Source organism: Pholcus phalangioides, unplaced genomic scaffold (genome assembly GCF_987345545.1).
Source record: "Pholcus phalangioides strain wild (caught in Gottingen) unplaced genomic scaffold, Ppha-v1.0 ptg000029l_1, whole genome shotgun sequence".
Lineage (NCBI taxonomy): Eukaryota > Metazoa > Arthropoda > Arachnida > Araneae > Pholcidae > Pholcus > Pholcus phalangioides.
In genome coordinates this window covers 999991-1024636 of record NW_028301619.1, presented here as the reverse complement: position 1 = coordinate 1024636, position 24646 = coordinate 999991, and the positions used below count along the sequence as shown (strand labels likewise).

Genomic DNA, 24646 nt, shown 5'->3' with positions numbered 1-24646 from the left:
TGCAAAAAGAAAAAAATATCAGTGGCCTTCCTCATGCGGGAACCAATACTGTTCACAAGGACTCCCAACTGTCCCTTAGTTCATTACAGTTCCCTTCTCCCCCATTCCTCGTTCAGGCAAATATTACAGATGTTGAAATATCTGGACAAGCAAAGAAAAAAATTTTTTTTTGCTCATCAAGCTGAATAGCTTTTTACCCCCCCCCCCCATAATGCCTGTCTCAATGTAGGTTACACATTGACAGATAACATTGTTCTTTTCTAGCGCTACTTACCCATCCACCCCCTCTGCAAAAAGGGTTTGGAGAAAAAGAAACCCGGGGGATATTGGGGGGGGGGAGGAGGAAAAGTCTCTCAAGAACCATAAAAAATCTGTGACCTTTACTCAAACTTAATGACTGATTTGGGACTTCTATCTTTTTCTCATTTTGTGATTTTTCTGTGATGGTAGACACCCTGCTTAAAAACCAAAACTATATGTGGGAGACATTTCTTTTATTCAAATGCTGATTACTTTTGTTTGCCATATTTTTCATCAATATTTTGAGCGCAGGGCTGCAACTAGGGGGGGGGGGAACAGATGGGTCTGGTGCCTCAGACACAGGGGGCGAGAATTTCAACCTCTGCTTCCACATTACAAGGGGTGCCAAAATGTGTACTTGAAGAACCATCTAAACTGAAGAGCCAAAAAAACTGGTAAAGGCATGCGTATGCAAATAAAGAGATATGGAACCAATCAGAGTAGGGCGCTGCAGTCGGCAACGCCTATATAACACAACAAGTGTCTGGCGTAGTTGTTAGATCGGTTACTGCTGCTACAATGGCAGGTTATCGAGATTTAAGTGAGTTTGAACATGGTGTTATAGTTAGCGCACGAGAGATGGAACATAGCATGTCCGAGGTAGCGATGAAATTTGGATTTTCACGTACGACCATTTCACGAGTGTACCATGAATATCGGGAATCTGGTAAAAAAAATTAAATCTACGACATCGCTGCGGCCGGAAAAAGATTATGCAAGAACGGGACCAATGGCAACTGACGAGAATCATTAAACGTGACAGACGTGCAACCCTTCCGCAAATTGCTGCAGATTTCAATGCTGGGCCATCAACAAGTGTCAGCGTGCGAACCATTCAACGAAACATCATCGATATGGGCTTTCGGAGCCAAAGGCCCACTCGTGTACTCTTGATGATTGCACGACACAAAGCTTTACGCCTCGCCTGGGCCCGACAACACTGACATTGGACTGTTGAGGACTGGAAACACGTTGCCTGGTCTGACGAGTCTCGGCTCCAATTGCTTCGAACTGATGGACGTGTACGGGTATGGAGACAACCTCATGAATCCATGGACTCTACATGTCAACAGGGGACTGTTCAAGCTGGTGGAGGCTCTGTGATGGTATTAGGCGTGTGCAGTTGGCATGATATGGGACCTCTGATATGTCTAGATACGACGACTCTGACAGGTGACAGGTACGTAAGCATCCTGTCTGATCACCTGCACCCACTCGTGTCCATTGTGCATTCCGACGGACTTGGACAATTTCAGCAGGACAATGCGACACCCTACATGTCCAGAATTGCTACAAAGTGGCTCCAGGAACACTCTGACTTTAGACACTTCCGCTGGCCACCAAAATCCCCAGACATGAACATTATTGAACATATCTGGGATGCCTTGCAACGTGCTGTTCAGAAGAGATCTCCACCCCCTCTTACTCCTATGGATTTATGGACAGCCCTGCAGGATTTCATGGTGTCAATTACCTCCAGCACTACTTCAGACATTAGTCGAGTCCATGCCACATCGTGTTGCTGCACTTCTGCGTGCTCGCGGGGGCCCTACTCAATATTAGGCAGGTGTGCCAGTTTTTTTGGCTGTTCAGTGTAGTTGCTGCCCTGCTTGAGAGCAATCATTCAAAGATTTCTTGGGTGTCGAAAATATTGTCATACAAGATTTTTCTAAAGTAATTGTTGTAGACAACCTGGTTATGCATTACTACCATGAGCAATCTGCCACGACTAAAGAATAGCATTCCTATATAAAACATTATCATTATAGATGTTACTGTTTTATAGAAATCCTGCTGTGTATACAAGGACATAGCTGCCAACTTTTGAAAATGAAAATTCTGGAGATTTTCACGCGAACCCGTATTTTATGCTAAAACCACTCCCTATTAAATACAAAAGGGATTTTTCTAAATAAAATAGGGAGTTTCCACACATAAAAGTTAAAGCATAGGGAATAAAATCCCTACTCAAAAATTGAAGTCAAATAAAATAGGGATTTTACACACATGGAAGTTAAACCCTTGGGAATAAAACCCCTACGCAAAAAACAAGTGAAATTGGTGGCCAAAACTTCAAAATGGTGATCTAAAAAAATAAATAAATATTGTGTTCAATCAGAAACGCTGTGAACAAACATTCCGCACGAATGACCCCAAAATCATCGGAAGATGAAGGAAAAAAAAGTGTCAATTTTTGACACTTGCTTGATGTTTTTTTTTCATTTCACATGGGTGATGATGTCAGTCTTTCCACCATGGTAGATGTTTATGTCCGTAACACAACTTGTACAAAAAGGAAAAGTCTGCCCTTTCCTGGAACGCTTGATGAAAGGAAATTCATCTGGGAATAAGTATCTTTAAAATTGATTAAATATGCTTTTGCTTATCAGTATTCATGTTTTGTTATATCGCAAGTACGTAACTTCAACAAAAGAAATTTTGATCACATGAGCATCACCATAATCTTCAATTATTATCCAGGACTATTGGCTACTAAGCCATTTCCCTACACGATAAGACAAACAACTTTCTTATTACTATCAGAGGGTTTGTAAAACTTTCTTAAAAAGGAAATTTCCCCATTTACGACATGTGACGTCATTTCGAAAGGGAAAAAAACAGAGGCAAAAGACTTCATGTCCCACAAGAAATTCCTTAGGGATGGTTTTCATAAGTGGGGATTTTGTTTTTTAAAATGAAGTAGGTAATTTTTAGGGACAATTAGGGATTTTTGCAATGTTCGTAAAAATTCGGGAGATTTAAAAACTTTTCGGGAGGTTGAGGGATGAAGCTAAAATTCGGGAGACTTGGCAGCTATGCAAGGATTCCCAGAACTATATCTTCAAGATGAGACCTAACACATGTAAAGACAAAGATTTTTTTTTAAATGGAACCCAGGGTCATGAGCTACTTATTCAGGGAATACATGCATTGCCCCGCTTCAGAATTTGGCAAAATATGGCAACCCTGCTCAGATCATGATGAGTGAGAGAAATTTCTTCCTTTGAAACACCGACAAAATTACGGAGAGAGAGAGAGAAAAATACAGTCTTTTCTCTACGGACATTAAGTGCGCGGGGGGGGGGGGGGACACTTTTGCAATTCTGTTTAATTACGAAAATTGTTTGTCTTGATGTGTGTGCTATCACCCCTCTCATTTTGGCAGTAGAGTTCTAGGAAACCCTCTGTATATGTTTAACACATAACTTGCAACATAAGGGGAAATACGAAGGTTTTTAACAACTGGCTGTTGCGAAGATATATTTCGGAAAGAGAGAAAATTCAACTGCCCCTGCGGGGAATCGAACCCACGTCCTTTCACTTTTCGGGTGAACGCCCTAGACCACTAGACTACAGAGGCACAGAATCTCTCAATCTTTCCTTGGAGCTCGTGTACACTGAAAGGGACCGTACATGGACGGCCGGACCAGACTCAGGCCAAGCTCACAACTGCTGACGTTGCCACCAGATGGCGACTTATACAAGGAATTGAATCCTGATGGCGACTTATACAAGGAATTGAATCCTTGTATAAATCGCCATCTGGTGGCAACGTCAGCAGTTGTGAGCTTGGCCTGAGTCTGGTCCGGCCGTCCATGTACGGTCCCTTTCAGTGTACACGAGCTCCAAGGAAAGATTGAGAGATTCTGTGCCTCTGTAGTCTAGTGGTCTAGGGCGTCCACCCGGAAAGTGAAAGGACGTGGGTTCGATTCCCCGCAGGGGCAGTTGAATTTTCTCTCTTTCCGAAATATATCTTCACAACAGCCAGTTGTTAAAAACCTTCGTATGGTAGCGGAGAGTGACGTCATCCTTGTATAAGGGGAAATAACTTTTTTTTTTTTATAAAACAATTGAACATTAGATCTAGAATGAAAAATTTACCTCCTCAATGTTCCTTATCCAGTTTTTTATATTTTCAAATGACCTATCATTTGTTACATCATATACAAGCATGATACCCTAAAAAAATAAAACAAAACTATATGATAGTAAAGTTGAATTATAAGGCATATGAAATTCCAAATATTTTAAGCACTGTTGCAATATTTATTTTGCATCAATAAAATATACCAGCATAATATTTGTAATTCCGATATTCATGAGACACTGACTTTCATGAATAAGAAAGTTATCTCTATTAACCACTTTTCATTTGATGAAACATAATTTTATACATTTTAGAAATAAAATAAAAATTTCAATATGCAGTGAAACACTATACAATAACAGTACTCGAGGGACCAGAGAAACCTATCGTTATAGATGGAATATATAAAGACTATGAAAAGTGCATCAGGGCTAGAGAGTAATATCATAATATAGTCGGTTTTCATTATAGTGAATATCATTAGGCAATTTTCACTCTATTCTCATTCTTTCTTAAAAACAATATCTGCAAGTTAATTTTATTAAAATTAGTGTAAAAGTATGACATTGACATGGATTACACCCGGCTGAACCGGGACTCATCAGTGAAGAGAACGGTCGCCCATTGATCCATACTCCAATTTCTATGCTCTCTGCACACCATGATAAACGGATTCTCCTGTTTGTAGAAGTGAGCGGGACGCAAACAGCAGGTCTTCTTGCAAACAACCCTCTCTCATGAAGTCTTTTGGAAACAGCCACCCTTGATACACGGGTTCCTGTGGCTGCATACAAGTCACGAGAGAGCTGAGAAGCTGTAGCACTCCTGTTACGCCTCGCTATAATCGACAAATGGCGATCTTCTCTGGCCGTCGTGGCTCTTGGACGACCTTGCCCAGGCTTTCTCTCGATGGATCTGGTATCCTGGAACTGTTTCCATAAGTTACACACGACGCTGGGCATTAAATTGAACTCTCTACAAATCTGGACTTGAGATTGGCCTGCTTCTAGCTTCCCCACAATTCGCCACCTCATTCCATCATCTAAACGTTGGTGGTTACTCATTTTTACTGTTACAATTTGAAATTAACTGATTGCTGCAAAATAACACCAAGAAATTCGCTGAGGTGTGCTAGCGAACGAAATGTGTCTTAACTTACGCGCGCTTATAAAGCCTGTTTCTCTACTGGCTCCGCCTACACACAGGTGTACGCTTACGTATTTGACGTACAAGATTTGCATTTTTGTCTAGAAGCAGTGGTTTTACATTCAGTTCAGTTCTTTTCATGAAATTCAATAAATATGCAAATTCTCTTAATTTATTTCACCAGTGTAACTGCCTAACAAGAGAACAGCTCACAAAATATTTAGTTAAAAATCCTTCTCAACAGTCACCTCCCAGAAATACGGTTAGCTTTGTTTTATAGATAAATAGTTGACCCAGAAAGCCAAATAAACATTTTATTTTAATGCTATTCCCATATTAATAATTAACCCTTTGGCTGCTCATCCCGCGGGCATGTGTTTTTCTTCCTTTATTGAGGAGCGCATCCCGTTTTTTCCCCGTTTAACCACTGAAATAAATTATACAGTATTAGACGTTTCATTTATGTTTTGGCCAACAGATGTCGTTAGTTGTCCACTAAATTGCGGCATTTGAACACACGTGGTATTACCGCTCAAACTTCACTTTTAAAATTAGGCAATTTTTGAAGCAATTTCGGTCCACAAATTGAGCAGTCAGAGGGTTAATCTGTGAATATCTTTTATATTTTAACGAAGACTAACTTTTGCAGTTCAATTATATTATAGCTTATAACTTGCTTAGCTAATTATTTTGTTTGAAAATTCTTAATGACTTGAATCTTATTAACCATATAATAGACATTCTCTACAGGTACTTTCAATATGCTTGATTAAGAAGCTATTTTGTAAAAACTGTGATATAGATCAGGGCTCAACAAATCACAAAAAAATCTAGGCACCATAAACAATCAACACCAGAACTATCGCGGAGCATATTTCAAAAATACACGATACTGTTTTAAATGTGGATTTATTTTGGATTAAAATAAGTTTTATAAGGGCTAGGGTTGCCTGTCTTAAAATATTTTCGTATAAGGTTTTTTGGGAAGAGTGGGCACTCCTAGGGGCCCCAACTCCGCGAAAAAACTTAATTATATATTTCAAACTTATATTGTGTATTTATTCATTGATTTCAAAATTCCGATAAGGCAAAATAATGAAAGGTTAGTATAGGGATGCCAGACATCTGGCATAAGCGGCCGAGTGGCAAGATGCTCGTCTATTACCAAGGTTACCGCCAGGTTGGAACCGGGAGAAGAATAATATTGATAGCAATATATTTTTCCCTAATGAGCTTAAGACAACCATTGATAAATGATGCCTTTGTAGCGACCTCTACTTGAACTTTCACCGACTGCGGAAAAATTATGACGTCGCACTTCGCAATTTTCTGGTGCGAATATTTGTTGCCTAGCAACACGAGTTGCGATAAAAAATCGAATGTTTTTCTTCGCAGTCGGCAAGCAACCATTGTCATGTGATGTCTTTCATTTTTATGTGTCCGTACCAAATTAAACATGTATTATATAAAACCTTCTGATTGTTATTATATTTAATAATGGAGCTCAACAACCGGTCCTACAGATAGGCGCCTACACACCGGTGCCCTGCATCGGTCCCTAAACTGGGTGCCTAAACTGGCGACGCCGGACGTGATTTCGAACAGCGCCATGATTTCGTCCATCAACTTCAAAAACTAATGCGTTCAATGAAACCCATACCTACAACAACTCACGGATCTACGCCAACATATGTTCCTACATGTCTACAATCCGCATCTCATGTGTTCCTGCGTAACGATGCACCACACTCTGCCTTGCAACCAACGTATCAAGGCCCATTTCTGGTCAAAGATCGACGAGATAAATTCTTCGACATCGACTTCAACGGGACATCCAGGAGAATCTCCATCGATCGGTTGATCCCAGCTTTCCTAAGTGACCAGTATACCCAAGTGCCTTCGACGTCACCCGTCCATCCAAGTACAGTACCAGCAACTGTGACTCGTTCCGGTCGTCATGTCCACTTCCCCGACAGATACTCGACCACGACATTTCGTTGACACTAGGGGGGGAGTGTGTAGCGACCTCTACTTGAACTTTCACAGACTGCGGAAAAATTATGACGTCGCACTTCGCAATTTTCTGGTGCGAATATTTGTTGCCTAGCAACACGAGTTGCGATAAAAAATCGAATGTTTTTCTTCGCAGTCGGCAAGCAACCATTGTCATGTGATGTCTTTCATTTTTATGTGTCCGTACCAAATTAAACATGTATTATATAAAACCTTCTGATTGTTATTATATTTAATAATGGAGCTCAACAACCGGTCCTACAGATAGGCGCCTACACACCGGTGCCCTGCATCGGTCCCTAAACTGGGTGCCTAAACCTTCATTTCCAACCCAACTCCTTAACAGCAGTAAGGCCCAGTATATATCGATATGGCTATAAGGAATTCAATAAAGCACACAAGGGGAGGAAACGTGCATTGCTTTGTGTGTTCATGAAATTATTGAGGGCATATGTCAAAAATTCTTGGGGCTCAAGAGTGAGCTGAATCCTTAGATTTCCCCTACCTATGACATCCCCCACTTTGCCTTCATCCCAAGCAGCCAAGAAAATTTGACATTTTATGCCAATACTCAATTTTACTAGCAGAAAGAACATGAGGTATTGTTGTTGCAAGAGGCAAACCATTTTGACACTTATCATGTAATTGTATAATGAGCCCAAATATGAAAAAAAAAATTTAAAAATGGTTCTGTACGATAAAATACGGGATCTAAGGTCTACGGGAGAGTAAAAGTTGTACCACCAAACATTCAACACTTAGTTGACCCTTCGACACATCCAGCTGAGCTTGCGGCTGCAAAATGCATGGTTGAAAATAAAATGTGATTCACCTCTTTGGCTTTACACTCAAGGACTCTGGCACCTTTGTGTTCTATTTTCCACCAAGTATATGAAAGATAAAAAATAATTATTTCATGCACTCTACCATACTTTAGAAATTAGTCCATCTCCTTTTCAAATACCCTGTATGTTTGCTTACGTCTGAAATGTTTTTTTAGTATCCTATAAATTTTTATATATCCTAGTTTCATAAAAGAGAAAATTAACAATTTTATTTCTTAAAAAATGTATTCATGGCATACCTAAAATCTGGTTAAGCAACAAAATTTTCAACTGCAGTCAAAATGACCGCTCAGTATAGTTCTAGGTGGAAGTAATTTTTAAAAATCAACGGAAATGACTTTAAATTTTCGTTTTTGCTCCAAAAGATTCCTTTAGGAAAAGTCAGGGAATTTTCCTTCCTCAGGGAATTTTATTCCTTCAGAAAAAGAAGGGGAATTTTCAAATTTTGAAAAATAGAGTTGCAAATGGCGATCAGAATGACTGTGCAGTTCTAGCGTTAAAAGCCATTTTCTTAGAGAAAAATGAACAAAAAAGTAATATTTCTTTCTGTAATAAATATAATTAGCCATTTGAAAGGCTAAAACCAAGAGGGGTTATTTTGCTATCATGTAATGGCAATGGTGCTTTTGTGTAACAACGTTTTTGTATCTCCAGGGTTTGGGCATTTTCACTCCAGTGGCTAGTTTATGTATCTCCACTTTTAACATAATAAATAATCTGCTATTAATATTAAACCAGTTCTTGAAACATTATTTATAATAATGGAGACGAGGAAGTGTTCCGGTAAAGGTAAATAAATCGAACCTCGTACACGCTTAAAAAGAAACAGATTACGCTATAGTTACAATGTCAAAAATAGGCCTAGTTGAAAAACGTATGTCGGTGTTGATCTCCATGCAAAAGCATGTAAACTGCTTCGTAACTTGCTTTACTTCTATGTCTACCCAAGGACTGAGAGCGTGAAGAGCTCGTCAAATTCCTTCAAGAACATTTTTGTCCTGCACCCATTTAGCATCGCTAAAAGTTTCAAGTTTCGCCGACAAAATCAGAAGGAAGGTGAAAGCATCGAAGAGTATTTTGTGAAATTGGAACAGCTTGCATCAACGTGCATTTTTGGCGATTTTTTGGACGAGGCTTTGCGGGATAGATTATGCATATTCGCTGTGAGGCAACTCAAAAACGTTTACTGGCAAGAAAAAATTTGAAACTTGCAGATGCCATTGACATAGCTGCAGCAATGGAACTTGATGAAGAAGGTTCTAGCAATATCAAAGTTACAGCAGCTGGACTCTCATTGAATGTAAACGAAGTGGAAAAATTGACTTTTCATCAAAATAAACCAAGATGGAGTAAAGGTGTTCACAGTAACAAGTTCTTAGAAATGCTATTAATGTTGTGCATCAACCAATGCCGAAAAGTGTAAATACAAAAATGCTAGGTGCCATGCCAACAATAAAATTGGACATATTTCTCCAGTATGTGCAAGTCAGAGCATAAAAATTTCTCTGCTAAAATAATATTTACTGCAGATAAATCGGACACAGAAGGGTATAATTTATTTTCAGTGAATTCAATTAATAAATTGAATGAGGAATCTCAATTCTTGGTTAATGTACAGATCTCTTTTAAAGAATTAGAAATGGAGTTGGATACTGTAGCAGACGTAGCCATTATGTCTGAGCAGGGTTAGTAAAAAAAACAGGTTTTTTTGGTTTAAACAGTTTTTTTGTTTTAAATAGTATTATCATTAAAAACAATAAAATTACTGAAAAATCCTAAAACTTCTAATTAATTAAAATTAAATGTTTATTAATGTAATTAACGCTATTCCCATATTGATTAATCAATAAATATTTCTTACATTTTAAGAAAAATCAACTTTTGCAATTTAATTATTTTTTGCTTAACTCAATGGATTACTGTTTGAAAATTCTTTTAATGTTATCATTAACCATATAATATATCAAGGTTTTTTCTCCAGTTACTTTCAGTATACTTAATTAGGAAGCTATTTTGCAAAAAACTAATAAAAATTAGGTGAATATAATGTATTTAATGAAGCATAAATAATGCAGATTAATTAGAAATGATTTACGATATACAGGGTGATTATAACTAAGGTTCTGTTTCAAAACACTGTAAAAAAAGAACTATTGTCAGAATGACTTGAAAATTGACATGAATATTCCTGAAGAAATGGAATTTTATTTGGTAAAGGGGAAAAAAATATTTAAAAATGTAAAATTAATGACATCCAATACGTGGGAAATTTGGTTGCAGAACGGAAACGATAGCCAGTCATGGCAAAATGATAATTATAGCATTTCACGATTTCATAGTTAATGGAAACATCACAAAAAACGAAGTAATCAAACACAACTACAACTTACTCAAGAAATGTTAAATATGTTGTCCACTGTGTTTTGGCTATGAGGTGAAAGCACAAAAATTCTTGTTCAACAACAGAGTATTCCATGGTCATGATGTGGATGAGCTTGCAATTCACCTTTATTGAACCCCCCCCCCCCCAATTAATATTCCTGAGGAACTGCTAACATATAGGGGATGCGCTGGAGATTGCAATTCAGCAAAGTTTGCAATCTGACCACTGTTCACAACATTTTGTGGTACCCCCCCCCCCCACGCCAGAAGTTGCATACTGTCATTATGGGTCTAAATAACATAATTTATTTGTTCCCAGTCAATTTCAGTAATACTATACAAATTAGAGTTTACAATTAAATTACATGTTTTACAATATTTGACAGAAAATGCAAAGAGAAAGAAAAAATGTTTGAATGGACACGGTAGAAAATAGTTAATTCATAATATGGTGAAGAAAGCTGGGACAGGGAAGAGAGCAATAGCTAAAAGCTAGTAAAATGCTCTCGACCCTATGACATCTTTGCTCTTGCGATACACGTAAATCTTATTTCTTTTGACCTGAAAGAAAGATAAAAAGAACGAAGTATATCGGCCAAATAGGTGCAAATATATTTATTTATTAAATCAAAAAATGAATTATGGCAACCAAAAGCTGATATAAGAGAATTTCATTCTACGCAGTTTTTTTTTTACTTTAATTCAATGGCAAATTTTTAATAATACAGAGAAAAAGCTAGACAAAAATAGCAATTAAAATAAATAGCATCTACATTTGATGTTAACGATCCATATAACCAAATCGAATTATTATTTCACTTAAATTTACCTGTCGAAATTATTTATTATTTGATATAGAAAATTTGATATCAGGATAAATTAAATTTCATTGCGTAATATTTGTTTAAATTTCATTTATTGTCTTCTCATTCATTAATGTGACATTGCTATTGCAGTACTTTGCTAACCACAGTTAATGAAACAGAAGGAAAGTTGCTTTCACCAACAAAGGAGTTGTCCTGACTTTCTGTGAAAAGTTCATAATTGTTTGTAAAATTAGTTCAGAAGAAGGAGCCAGCAAAAAGAATTAATTTTTTAAGAAAGACACCAAGCAAGTCACTTTACAAGTGTCGTTGATAGGGGTGGGGGGAGATAAAAAAAGTATGGATAAAGTAGAGGTGCTGATAAGGACACGAATGGGAGACCCCATGCCGATTACAAAATCCTGTAATGTCCCTTCAACAGTTTGGTTATGGAGAACAGGTGATAGAAAAAAAGGAAGAAAAAAAAAACCAGAATGTATCACGGGAGAAACATTTACAAAGATTACAAACACATTACAAAAATTGGATTAAAAAAGAAAATAGTTTTTGACGAGAGGAGAGGTGAAGGAAAAAAAAACCTCTTATCAGTGATACCAAGTGCTTTTGTACATATGTACAGACGAGCACGCGCAAACTGTTCATTCCAAGGGATTTTCATCCAGAAGATGGTTAAATACAGTTTAGGGACCGATGCAGGGCACCGGTGTGTAGGCGCCTATCTGTAGGACTGGTTGTTGAGCTCCATTATTAAATATAATAACAATCAGAAGGTTTTATATAATACATGTTTAATTTGGTACGGACACATAAAAATGAAAGACATCACATGGCAATGGTTGCTTGCTGACTGCGAAGAAAAACATTCGATTTTTTATCGCAACTTGCGTTGCTAGGTAACAAATATTCGCACCAGAAAATTGCGAAGTGCGACGTCATTATTTTTCTGCAATCGGTAAAAATTCAAGTAGAGGTTGCTACACACTCCCCCCCTAGTGTCAACGAAATGTCGTGGTCGAGTATCTGTCGGGGAAGTGGACATGACGACCGGAACGAGTCACAGTTGCTGGTACTGTACTTGGACGGACGGGTGACGTCGAAGGCACTTGGGTATGCTGGTTACTTAAGAAAGCTGGGATCAACCGATCGATGGAGATTCTCCTGGATGTCCCGTTGAAGTCGATGTCGAAGAATTTATCTCGTCGATCTTTGACCAGAAATGGGCCTTGATACGTTGGTTGCAAGGCAGAGTGTGGTGCATCGTTACGCAGGAAGACATGAGATGCGGATTGTAGACATGTAGGAACATATGTTGGTGTAGATCCGTGAGTTGTTGTAGGTATGGGTTTCATTGAACGCATTAGTTTTTGAAGTTGATGGACGAAATCGGATTGTTTGATGTCTGGTATTGCGGAGAAGTACTCGCCAGGCAGTTGCAATGGTGATCCATAGAGGATTTTGGCGGAGGAGCATCCTAAATCTTCTTTCACTGCTGATCTCAGGCCTAGTAGTGCTAATGGAAGAGCGTCAACCCAAGCTGCATGGGATTGGATTCGGCATCTTAGGGCAGCTTTCAGAGATTGGTGTTGTCTCTCGATGAGTCCATTCGCCTGAGGATGATATGCGTTCGTCTTGTGATGTTGGAATCCGAGGTATCTGCTTAAGGTTTGGAAAAGATGACTCTCAAACTGTCTTCCTTGGTCTGTGGTAATCTTCTGTGGTATGCCAAATCTGGCAAACCAGGTCGCAATTAGGGCTTTGGCGACTGTTTCGGCTGTTTGGTCTGGCATAGGTGTGGCTTCGATCCATCTGGAATATCTGTCTATTATCGTTAGGAGGTACCGTGAGCCTTGGCATAATGGCAATGGGCCAACTATGTCGAGATTGATGTGTTGAAATCTATTGTTTGGTACTTTGAATTCGGCCAGAGCGGAACGAGTGTGTCGGTGAAGTTTAGAACGTTGGCATGCAATGCATGCTCTAGTCCACGCCTGACAATCTTTTTTGATGTTGCGCCAGATAAAGCGTTGAGAAACCAACTTGGTAGTAGCTTTGATACCTGAATGAGAAAGCGTATGGAGTGATTCAAAAGCTTGTCTTCTGTGTGATTCTGGAATATAAAGACGGATGTGTCCCGTAGAAATGTCACAAAACAAGTGCTTCGTTATATTACTGTCCGGCAAACGCAGTTTAACGATTTTCAATGATGAGCTTTGTTGGAGTTCACGTAATTCATCGTCACATTGAGAGTCGGCAATCGCATCGTAGTCGATTGGTGATGGAGAAGCAATAGTTGCGATGCGTGACAAAGTGTCAGCAACTACATTGTTTGGTCCGGGAATATACCTGATATCAGTAGTAAATTCTGCGATATAATTTAATTGCCGTAGTTGTCGAGGCGAAGCTTTGTTCGGGTCTTGTTTGAAGGCATATATCAATGGACGATGGTCACTATAAATGGTAAAATGACGTCCTTCTAGCTGGCATTTGAAATGTTTAACTGCGCTATAAATAGCTAGAAGTTCTCTGTCATACGCACTGTATTTTACTTGAGACTGAGACAGTGTGCGAGAGAAAAAACTGAGGGGTTGGATCACACCGTCATGCTCTTGCTGTAACACTGCACCAATGGCATTGTCCGATGCATCTGCTACGAGAGAAATGTGCGCATTTGGCTTTGGATGAACGAGCAAAGTGGCGTTGCATAGCGCTTCCTTGACATCGACGAAGGCTTGTGAAGCTTGTTGAGTCCAATTGAGTGGTTTCCGGCTGTTTTTCGCGTGACCTGCTAACATAGCGGTGAGTGGTCGCTGCAGGTCCGCACACTTAGATATGAACCGGTGGTAAAAATTCAACATGCCCAGAAATCGGCGCAAGGACGTGGCGGAAGTGGGTTGCATAAAGTTCTTGATGACATCTACTTTGGCGGATAACGGTTTGAGTCCATTCTTGCTAATTTCATACTCCAAGAATTTGATGGTCGGGACGCCAAAGATGCATTTTGGCACATTTATGCACAGTCCGTATTCGTCTAGTCGACTGAATACTTCACGTAAGTGTTGGAGATGAGTTTGCTCGTCTGGAGAAGCTACCAGGATATCGTCTAAATAACAGAATACGAATTCCAATCCTTGTAGGATCGTATTCATGAATCTCTGGAAGGTCTGCGCTGCATTGCGTAATCAAAAGGTCATATATTGAAATTCGAAGAGTCCAAACGGTGTAGTAATTGCTGTTTTTGGAATATCCGGCTCGTGCACTGGAATTTGTTGATACGCTCTAATTGAGGTCGATTGAGGAATATATTGTCGTTCCGTGGAGAATGTGCGAGCAATCTGTGAGGAAAGGAATCGGGTAACGATCAGGAACTGTGATTTTGTTTGTTTACATAGTCTCCACACGGTCTCCAGTCGCCAGATTTCTTTGGCACTAGATGGAGTGGACTAGACCAACTGCTCTTCGTAGGCTGACAAAGTCCTTGTTGCATCATGAACTCGAACTCTTTTAGCGCAACTTTCAACTTTTCCGTGGAAAGCCGTCGAGGTCGGGCAAAAACTGGTGGACCTGTAGTCTCAATGAAGTGCTTGATATTGTGCTCTTTAATTTTCTTATTTTGGATGTGTGGACGGAGAATATCAGGAAACTCTTTGACTATATCCCGATATGGCGATGATAATAGGTCGATACCGTTCAAGCAAAAAGATGGAGCTGCGATATTTCTTGCAATGGAACAAGTGGCAGATAGCAAGGTCGTTCCATCGATGAGGCGTTCCATCGATGTTTGCTATCGACTAACAGGTTGAAATGCGATAGAAAATCTGCACCAATAATTGGTCGGGTTACGTCGGCTATGATGAATGGCCAAGCAAATGTCCTTCGGAGGTTCAAATTCAATGTTAGAAGTTTGGTACCGTAAGTTGAGATAGTGGAACCATTGGCGGCTGTAAGAATCAACTTCTCGGGTTTCTTGTGGGTATTGACGACAGTTCGCGGGACGACTGACACATCAATGCCCATGTCGATCAAAAAAGTCCAGTTGGTGGAAGGATCGGCCAGTATGACTCTGTCGACGAATTGGCAGCCGTGGCCTTGGCAGGTGGACGACTGCCTTAGTTTCCCGGTGAGGTTTTGAAGGAGCAGGGCTGTTGATATTTCTTAGCTTGAGCTCCGAAACTGGTGTGATAGAAGCAGAAGCCATTTTCAGCTTGTTTGTATTGGGCTCGGCTGTGGGATCGCGAGCGAGAATACCGTTCCCGATGACGGAATCGAGGTCTAGGCTGTCGCTGTGAAGTGTGAATAGCGGCCTTCAGCTCACTCAACTCTTTGGTCAGAGCTGCAACTTGTTGCTCCAGTGATTGGCTGATTGCGTTCTCAGGTCAACCGGATGCTGAACAGATATTTGGAATGGCCAACTCGGCGATTTTATCTGCCATTGAAGCGAGTTGTGGAAGCCCTTCGCTCGAAGCAGCTAGTATAGCTTGGACGTTAGCGGGGAGTCGCGCTAACCACAACGATTTCAGCAAGTCATCACTAAAGTTACGTCCGGCAAGCTCACGCATTTGGGCAAGCAGATGCGATGGTTTTTGATCTCCTAGTTCTAAACCTTGCAGTAGCGTACGGATTTTCGATGATTCGCTCTCCGCGTAAACCTGAATCAATCGTGTCTTCAGCGCGTAGTATTTATTCTGCTGAGGAGGTTCTAGAACTAAATCTTGGACTGTCGATAAAATATCGGCATCGATACCAGTGATAGTATGGTTGAACTTCGTAGCATCGGCAGTTATCGCTGCGATCGAGAATTGTGCTTCTAGTTGGATAAACCACAAGTTTGGATTGTTTCTCCAAAATGGGGGCGGCTTTATAGCGACGCGATCGACATTCGGCGGATTGTCCATTTGGAACGGAGGAAACGATTACTCACTTACCTTGAGAAGCTTGCTGTTCGAAATCATGCCGCTGTTCGAAATCACGGCCGGCGTCGCCAGTTTGGGCACCCAGTTTAGGGACCGATGCAGGGCACCGGTGCGTAGGCGCCTATCTGTAGGACCGGTTGTTGAGCTCCATTATTAAATATAATAACAATCAGAAGGTTTTATATAATACATGTTTAATTTGGTACGGACACATAAAAATGAAAGACATCACATGACAATGTTTGCTTGCCGACTGCGAATAAAAACATTCGATTTTTTATCACAACTTGCCGACTGCGAAGAAAAACATTCGATTTTTTATCGCAACTTGCGTTGCTAGGTAACAAATATTTGCACCAGAAAATTGCGAAGTGCGACGTCATTATTTTTCCGCAATCGGTAAAAATTCAAGTAGAGGTCACTACACAGTCATTTTGAACAATGCTAAGGATTTATTTCGAACGCTCAATGGCAAAGAATTCCAAATGTGAATACCCCGGAAGAAAACCATATTTTTCTTGAAATTAGTTCTCGCTGTAGGGGTCGGGATACAGTTTCTAGAGGAGAATCTTGTTGGATATCCATGTGCAGTGATAGGAAAAGAGGGAATATGTGTTAGTTTATGTAGTGATTCATACATTATTATAGCTAATCGATATTTTACCAAGCTATCTAACGGAAGAATTCGCCATAGTTTAAAAAGAGGAGCCATGTGCTCATTAAATGAGGCAAAGCTCATTACCCTCAATATTTTCTTCTGAGCAATTATCAGGGGTTGTAGAGATGCTTGAGTGGCAGATGACCATACTTCCAAGCAATAAGTTAATTTAGAGAAAAAAAGTGAAAAATATAACATGTGTATTACATAAAAAGGTACGAAATGCCCTGCTTTCGAAAATATGTATATATAGGAGTTTAATGATTTGCTGACTTCTAGTATATGGTTAGACCATGAAAGATGTTCATCAATTAAAACTCCGAGGTATTTAACCGAATCGACAAACTTTAACTCATCCTGTTTGAATTTTATTGGCAATGGCACAGTGTCCAACGGCTTTTGCCAAGGTATGAAAAGTATGCAAACTGATTTAGAAGTATTGAGTTGTAGTTTATTCACTGATAACCAGGTGCTTAATATGTTCATATCGTAGTTGATTTCATCTATGATTTGAGGAATTTGATTTCCTGAATGTAAAAGGGCTGTGTCATCTGCATACATAAATACTTTGCAATTTCTGAATATTTTATAGATGTCATTGACATAGATCAGAAATAAAAGTGGTCCGAGGCAAGAACCCTAAGGCACCCAGCAAATCACGTTGTTGACACTAGAGTTGTACACTCCAATATTTACAAATTGTTTCCTGTTTGAGAGGTAACTCTGAAACAATTTTAATGCTAAACCACGAATTCCATAGAGAGCGAGTTTTTTAGTAAAATTTCGTGGTTTACGAAATCAAATGCTTTCTTAAAGTCTAAGAATATTCCGTACGTGAAATTACCATCATCTATAGCGCATCGCACTGTGTCAATGAACCATATAAGTGCAGTTTAGTTGACATATTTTTACGAAATCCAAATTGTTTTTCATATATGGAGCAATTGTTTTCTAGAAAATTCAAAATTCTATTGTACATCGCTTTTTCAATGATTTTACTCAATGTTGGCAAAATTGAAATGGGACGATAGTTTAGGGGATCAGTTCGATCACCCTTTTTAAATAATGGAATTACTTTTGCAATTTTTAGCTGATCTGGAAAAATTCCGCTTTCAAAGATCAAATTTATTAGATATAAGAGAAAAATTTTTAAAAATTCTATATTTTCTCTCACAATACGTATACTTATCTTATCAAAACCAACAGAAGATTTAGAGCTAAGTTTTGATATTATTCTGTTTAGTTCATCAGCTGTAACTGGGTTCAGGAACAAAGAATTCGCGACAGATGTTATATTATAATTTACAAAAATTTCGTTATTAACAGCAGGTGACATATCAGTGTTATTATTACAGAATGCATGATTCAGTGTTTCTGCAATCTCTAGAGTATTAGTTGATTCTGATACAGACCCTAAAATTTTTAGGCTCGGGATCACAGTAGATTGTTTGGTATTCTTATTTAAAACTTGATTAATTACTTTCCATGTTTCTGAAATATTTCCATTAGATTTTAAAAATTGATCTTCAAAATACTTTCTTTTGGCATTTCGTAAAGTAGATGTCAGTATATTTCTATAGGTTTTATATTTTTCTCTTAATTGAATGTTGAAAGGATTGGATTTCAACCTACTATAAAGCCTGTCTTTTTTTTAATAGACTTGAGAAGTGAGCTAGAGACCCAGGGTTGTTTGGGGATGCTGTACTTTTTAATTCTAACTTTTTTTATTTCTGCTTCTTTCAGTATATCCTCAAAATGTTTAGAAAAGATTTGATAAGCAGCGTTGGGATCACTGCATGAAAATATATCGGAGACCCAAGGTGGATCAGATAATAATAAATTTAGTTTGCTATGATCATAACGAGTGTGGATTTCTTTACGGCTATCAATATTATTTTTAAAATTATCAAGATAAATAAAGATCGGATGATGATCTGTTATATCAGAGTTTATAATGCCCACTGTAGATATTTGTTTCTTTGTTCTTATAAAAATATGATCCAAAGCTGATGATTTTCTAGTGGCATTGGTTATAACATGTTCTAGTCCGTAAGACAATAAAATATTACTGTAATCTGAACAAACTTTGTTATTAGCTAATAAATTTATGTTGATATCACCACAAACTAATATTTCGGTAGACTTTGTAGACAGCGAGTTTAAGACAGAATCAAGTGACTCTAAAAATCTGTTCACATTAGAGATAGGAGGTCGATAAATTGATCCAATTATTAAGCTGTCCTTTGAATTATTATAATTTACTTCAATCCATATTGATTCACATTCATCGATAACTATTTCTGATTTGCATTTGTAATTCAACTTATTATGCACGTACATTCCAGAGCCACCATGTGAGCTATCTTTTCTAGGTGAAATTAATAGTTCAAAATCTTTAATACCCAAGTAATTACATTCTACTTTATTAGTGACCCTGATTTCACTTAACGCGATAATTTTAAAAGGTGTTTTGCAGCACGTCAAAATTTCAGATAATGAGTCGAAGTTCTTTTTAAGGCTTCTTATATTTGCATAAAATAATGATAATTCGCAGCGTTTGTTGTTGTATAATGGATAAATTTCCTCAGTGCTAAAATTTCTACAATTAATTAACCGTGAAGAGTTTGTACTATTCATTTTTTTATTACGTTTTAAATTTAACTGAAAAAAAAATTCTATGAGATCAGAAAAAATTCGGAATAATACTTATCTTTCAAAAATCTTCTTTCGTAGACCTCCTTTATATCGTATTTAGAGCATAGCAGGAACACTCTGCTCTCCTCGTCCTTTCGGGTGTAGATAGCTCCATTCTTCGTCCATAGGAAGCGCCAATCGTGAGTCTTCTTTGCTGCCAGGGCCAGGGTGTAGATCTCTTGCATCCTTGGTGTCAGGTGTTCACCGAAATATAGCCTTGTTGCTTCTCCTGGAAATCCAAGATCCTTTCTTGTAGACTGCCTTTTTTTCGCCTTGGTTAGTATCTGCTCCTTGTGCCGACGGTTGACAAAACTGACTATAATTGGTTGACTTTTGCCTTTGTCTTTTCTGCTTCCGAGACGGTGACTTGCTTCGATGTTGCTTTTGTCTACTGTAACTTCCATCTTCTCCGCAAGTTTCAATACAATCTCGTCCGTATCCTCTCCCTTTCCTTCAGGAACATTTCGGATGACGAGGTTATTTCTTCGTGCATAGGCATCCATGTGTTCAAGCTTATCTTCCAACATTTGGTTTTGGCGCCAAATCATTTCGTTCTCCTCCCATAGTTTCCTATTCTCGTCTTGTAATTTGCTGATGGTTAGTTTCAGCTCCTCAAATTTCTCGCTCATGAATTTGACACTTTCTGATAGATCACTCAGTGAATTCAAGCATTCTAGTTTTCCACTGATGGTATCCAACGCAGTCAGTTTAGCCTCGATTCGGTCGACGGCAGACAGCTTATTCTCCATAGCGGAAATCCACTTATCAAGTTCGGCGCAGGAGGGTGCCATTTCTTCGATCGGTGCAAAAGAATGGAGAAGAAAAACGTGCGTCTTATCTCAACAAAGTCTCAGTGGAAAGTTAAAGCTTCAGCAGCTGCTTTGCTGATATTGCAATGTGCAGGAAGTTGTTCTATCCACACACTGATGCTGTGAAAGTGCCGAAATGATGTGGTTGCACAAAATAGATTATACTGCTGGCCAAGTACAGCATCATCTACTTGCACTTTTTTCCTCTTGCAAAGGAAACTTCCATTGCTCCAGGAGTATCCATCACAATTTTCAAGTCATTCTGACCAGTACTTATTGTATAGTTTTGGAATCAAAACTTAAATTATAATCACCCTGTATATAGCTGATTATTTTTCATAAATCTGTTACTACTATACAGTAGAACCTTCATTAACTGGACTTAACAGTGAAAGTATAAAAAAAAAACTACCAACTATTGAATATTAAGACTGGGAGATATACAGTAGATGTGCTACTTCTTATGGGAAAGAAAATGGATGTGAAGGTAATGTAACTACTAGTACACTAGTCTTTGTTCTTTAAGGACAGCTGGTGTCTTTATTGGAATACAAGACCACCTGTGTGTGTGTGTGTGCCCCTAGCATGATGGTGTTACTACTGTTGCTGCTTCTTTGTGAAGGGAAAAAGAAACCTGTGAGAAATACACCACATTTAGATGTGTGATGCAATCCTTATTCATGAATTTGCTTAAGATAGAGCATCAGAATGTAGCCAAAGGTTAGAAAATGTGGTAAGAATGAGAAATTTTGGCTTCTGTATATAACTTTAAATAACTAAAATACTTCATATGAAAAAAAATAATATATATATATTCAGGCCACTTTTATGACTTTTGAAAAAAACCACTAATAAAATCTTATGTCATTTAAAGATATACCATCAGAATGTACCCCAAGGATATAAAATGTGGTAAAAATGAAACATTTTGGCTAATAATGAACCAATATGATATATGACATTTAGGCCAGTTTTATTTGATTTTTTGAAAAAAACCACTTGGTTAAAACCAGGGTTGTTTGGTTTTAACCAAGTGGTTTTTTTTCAAAAAATCAGATAAAAGTGGCCTAAATATCATTTTTTTCCTTGAAAAATATCATATTGGTTCATTATTAGACAAAATGTTTCATTTTTACCACATTTTATATCCTTGGGGTACATTCTGATGGTATATCTTTAAATGACATAAGATTTTGTTCATATGAAATATCTTAGTTATTTAAAGCTATATACAGAAGCCAAAATTTCTCATTCTTGCCACATTTTCTAACCTTTGGCTACATTCTGATGCTCTATCTTCAGCAAATTCATGAATAAAGATTGCATCACACATCTAAATGCAGTGGTGTATTTCTCACAGGTTTCTTTTTCCCTTCACAAAGAAGCAGCAACAGTAGTGATACCATCATGCTAGGGGCAGGTGGTCTTATAATCCAATAAAGACACCAGCTGTCCTTAAAGGACAAAGACTAGTGTACTAGTAGTTACATTACCTTCACATACATTTTTATTTTCTTTCCCATAAGAAGTAGCACATCTACTGTATATCTCCCATTCTTAATATTCGTTAATAATAATAGTTGTTTTTTTTTAATACTTTCATGGTTAAGCCCAGTTAATCAAAGGTTCTACTGGATAGTAGTAACAGATTTATGAAAAATAATCAGCTATATACAGCATGATTATAATTTAGGTTTTGATTCCAAAACTATACAATAAGTACTGATCAGAATGACTTGAAAATTTACATGGATACTCCTGAAGCAATGGAAGTTTCTTTCGCAAAAGGAAAAAAGTGCAAGTAGATAATGCAGTACACTTGGCCAGCAGTATAATCTATTTTGTGCAACCACATCATTTCGGCACTTCCACAGCATCAGTGTGTGAATAGAACAACTTCTTGCACATTGCAATACCAGCAAAGCAGCTGCTGAAGACCCATTTTGACAATAACAGGATGCAAATTAACCCTTGCAACTTCTGGGGGGGGGGGGGGGGTTGGTGCCACAAAATGTTACGAGCAGTGGTCAGATTGCAAACTTTGGTTAATTGAAATCTCCAGTGCATCCCTTCCTATATGTTAGCAGTTCCTCAGGAATATTAATGGGGGGGGGGGGGGGAAGAGGTCGGTTCAATAAAGATGAATTGCAAGCGCATCCACATCATGACCATGGCATACTCTGTTGTTGAACAAGATTTTTTGTGCTTTCCCCTCATATCCAGAACACTGTGGACAACATATTTAACATTTCTTGAGTAAGTTGTAGTTGTTGATTACTTCGTACTTTTTGTGATGTTTCCATTAATTATGAAATCGTGAAATGCTATAATTATCATTTTGCCATGACTGGCTATGAATTGCAATCTCCAGTGCATCCCCTCCTATATGTTAGCAGATCCTCAGGAATATTAATGGGGGGGGGGGGGAGAGGTCGGTTCAATAAAGATGAATTGCAAGCGCATCCACATCATGACCATGGCATACTCTGTTGTTGAACAAGAATTTTTGTGCTTTCACCTCATATCCAGAACACGGTGGACAACAAATTTAACATTTCTTGAGTAAGTTGTAGATTACTTCGTTTTTTTTTTATGTTTCCATTAATTATGAAATCGTGAAATGCTATAACTATCATTTTGCTATGACTGGCTATGAATTGCAATCTCCAAACTTTGGTTAATTGCAATCTCCAGTGCATCCCTTCCTATATGTTAGCAGTTCCTCAGGAATATTAATGGGGGGGGGGGGAAGAGAGAGGTCGGTTCAATAAAGATGAATTGCAAGCGCATCCACATCATGACCATGGCATACTCTGTTGTTGAACAAGAATTTTTGTGCTTTCACCTCATATCCAGAACACTGTGGACAACATATTTAACATTTCTTGGGTAAGTTGTAGTTGTTGATTACTTCGTTTTTTAGTGATGTTTCCATTAATTATGAAATCGTGAAATGCTATAATTATCATTTTGCCATGACTGGCTATCATTTCCGTTCTGCAAGCAAATTTCCCATGTGTTGGATGTCATTAATTTTACATTTTTAAGTTGTTATTTTTTTCCTTTACCAAATAAAATTCCATTTCTTCAGGAATATTCATGTCAATTTTCAAGTCATTCTGACAATCGTTCTTTTTTTACAGTGTTTTGAAATCAGAACCTTAGTTATAATCACCCTGTATAGCGTAAATCATTGCTAATTAATCTGCATTATTTATGCTTCATTAAATACATTATATTCACCTAATTTTTATTAGTTTATGCAAAATAGCTTTCTAATTAAGTATACTGAAAGTAACTGGAGAAAAAAACCTTTATATATTATATGATTAATAATAACATTGAAAGAATTTTCAAACACACAGTGATCCATTGAGTTGCAAAAAATAATTAAATTGCAAAAGTTGGTTTTTGTTAAAATGTCAGAAATATTTATTGGTTAATTAATATGGGAATAGTGTTAATTACATTAATAAATATTTTATTTTAATTAATTATTAGAAGTTTGAATGATTTTTCAGAAATTTTACTGTTTTTAATGTTAATACTATTTAAAACAAAAAAACCTGGTTTAAACCAAAAAAACCCGGTTTTTTGGTTTTTGTAAAAAAAAACGGGTTTTTTACCAACCCTGGTTAAAACCAAACAACCCTGTCTCCGAGTATTGGCTAAAGAAAAATCTACCTCAGGTTGTTCCCAGATTTATGAATGTATTTCTTCAGGATTACAATAAAAATCCTATTGATGTTTCCGGGGAGGTGATTGTAGATGTCACTTACGAGAATCAGACTTTTTTTTTTTTTTTTTTAAACCAAGCACAACTCAGGTCTATCGCCAAAGGCAATATCAAACTTCCAAGTCTTGTGCTATAATTGTGCAAAGCGATCGACCAGCATTGTTTGGAGAAGAGACTGGATAAAATGTTTCAAGTTGAATTAGCCTAAAATATTTTCTATATGCAAAATGAATGAATCTGGTGATCCTGCCAGGAGGCTGACTGATAAATATTACAAGCTTTTCGAGGAAAGTTGTGAACCAATTAGACATATCAAGGCAACAATGGAAATGAAGGATGCTCAACCAGTTTTTTGCAAAAATCCCATCCTGTGCCTTATTCATTGAAAGTGAAAGTTGCCAAAGAAATTCACGAATCTGTACAACGTGGAGCATTCCAGTTGGGCAACACCTCTTGTGATG

The 24646-nt window shown here is 38.0% G+C and overlaps 1 protein-coding gene and 1 non-coding gene across 2 annotated transcripts in view; both read right to left on the bottom strand.

Moving 5' to 3' along the window:
• The window catches only part of Rab8 (RAS oncogene family member Rab8), a 96672-nt gene that overhangs the window by 25489 nt on the left and 46537 nt on the right, over positions 1-24646 (bottom strand). Inside the window, exon 4 of the mRNA XM_089252522.1 lies at positions 4183-4260. Within this exon, the coding sequence (XP_089108648.1) occupies positions 4183-4260 (78 nt within the window). The remainder of the gene's footprint in view (positions 1-4182; positions 4261-24646) is intronic.
• Positions 3588-3661, bottom strand: TRNAF-GAA (transfer RNA phenylalanine (anticodon GAA)). The gene has a single exon. It is a non-coding gene; the product is annotated as a tRNA-Phe (tRNA).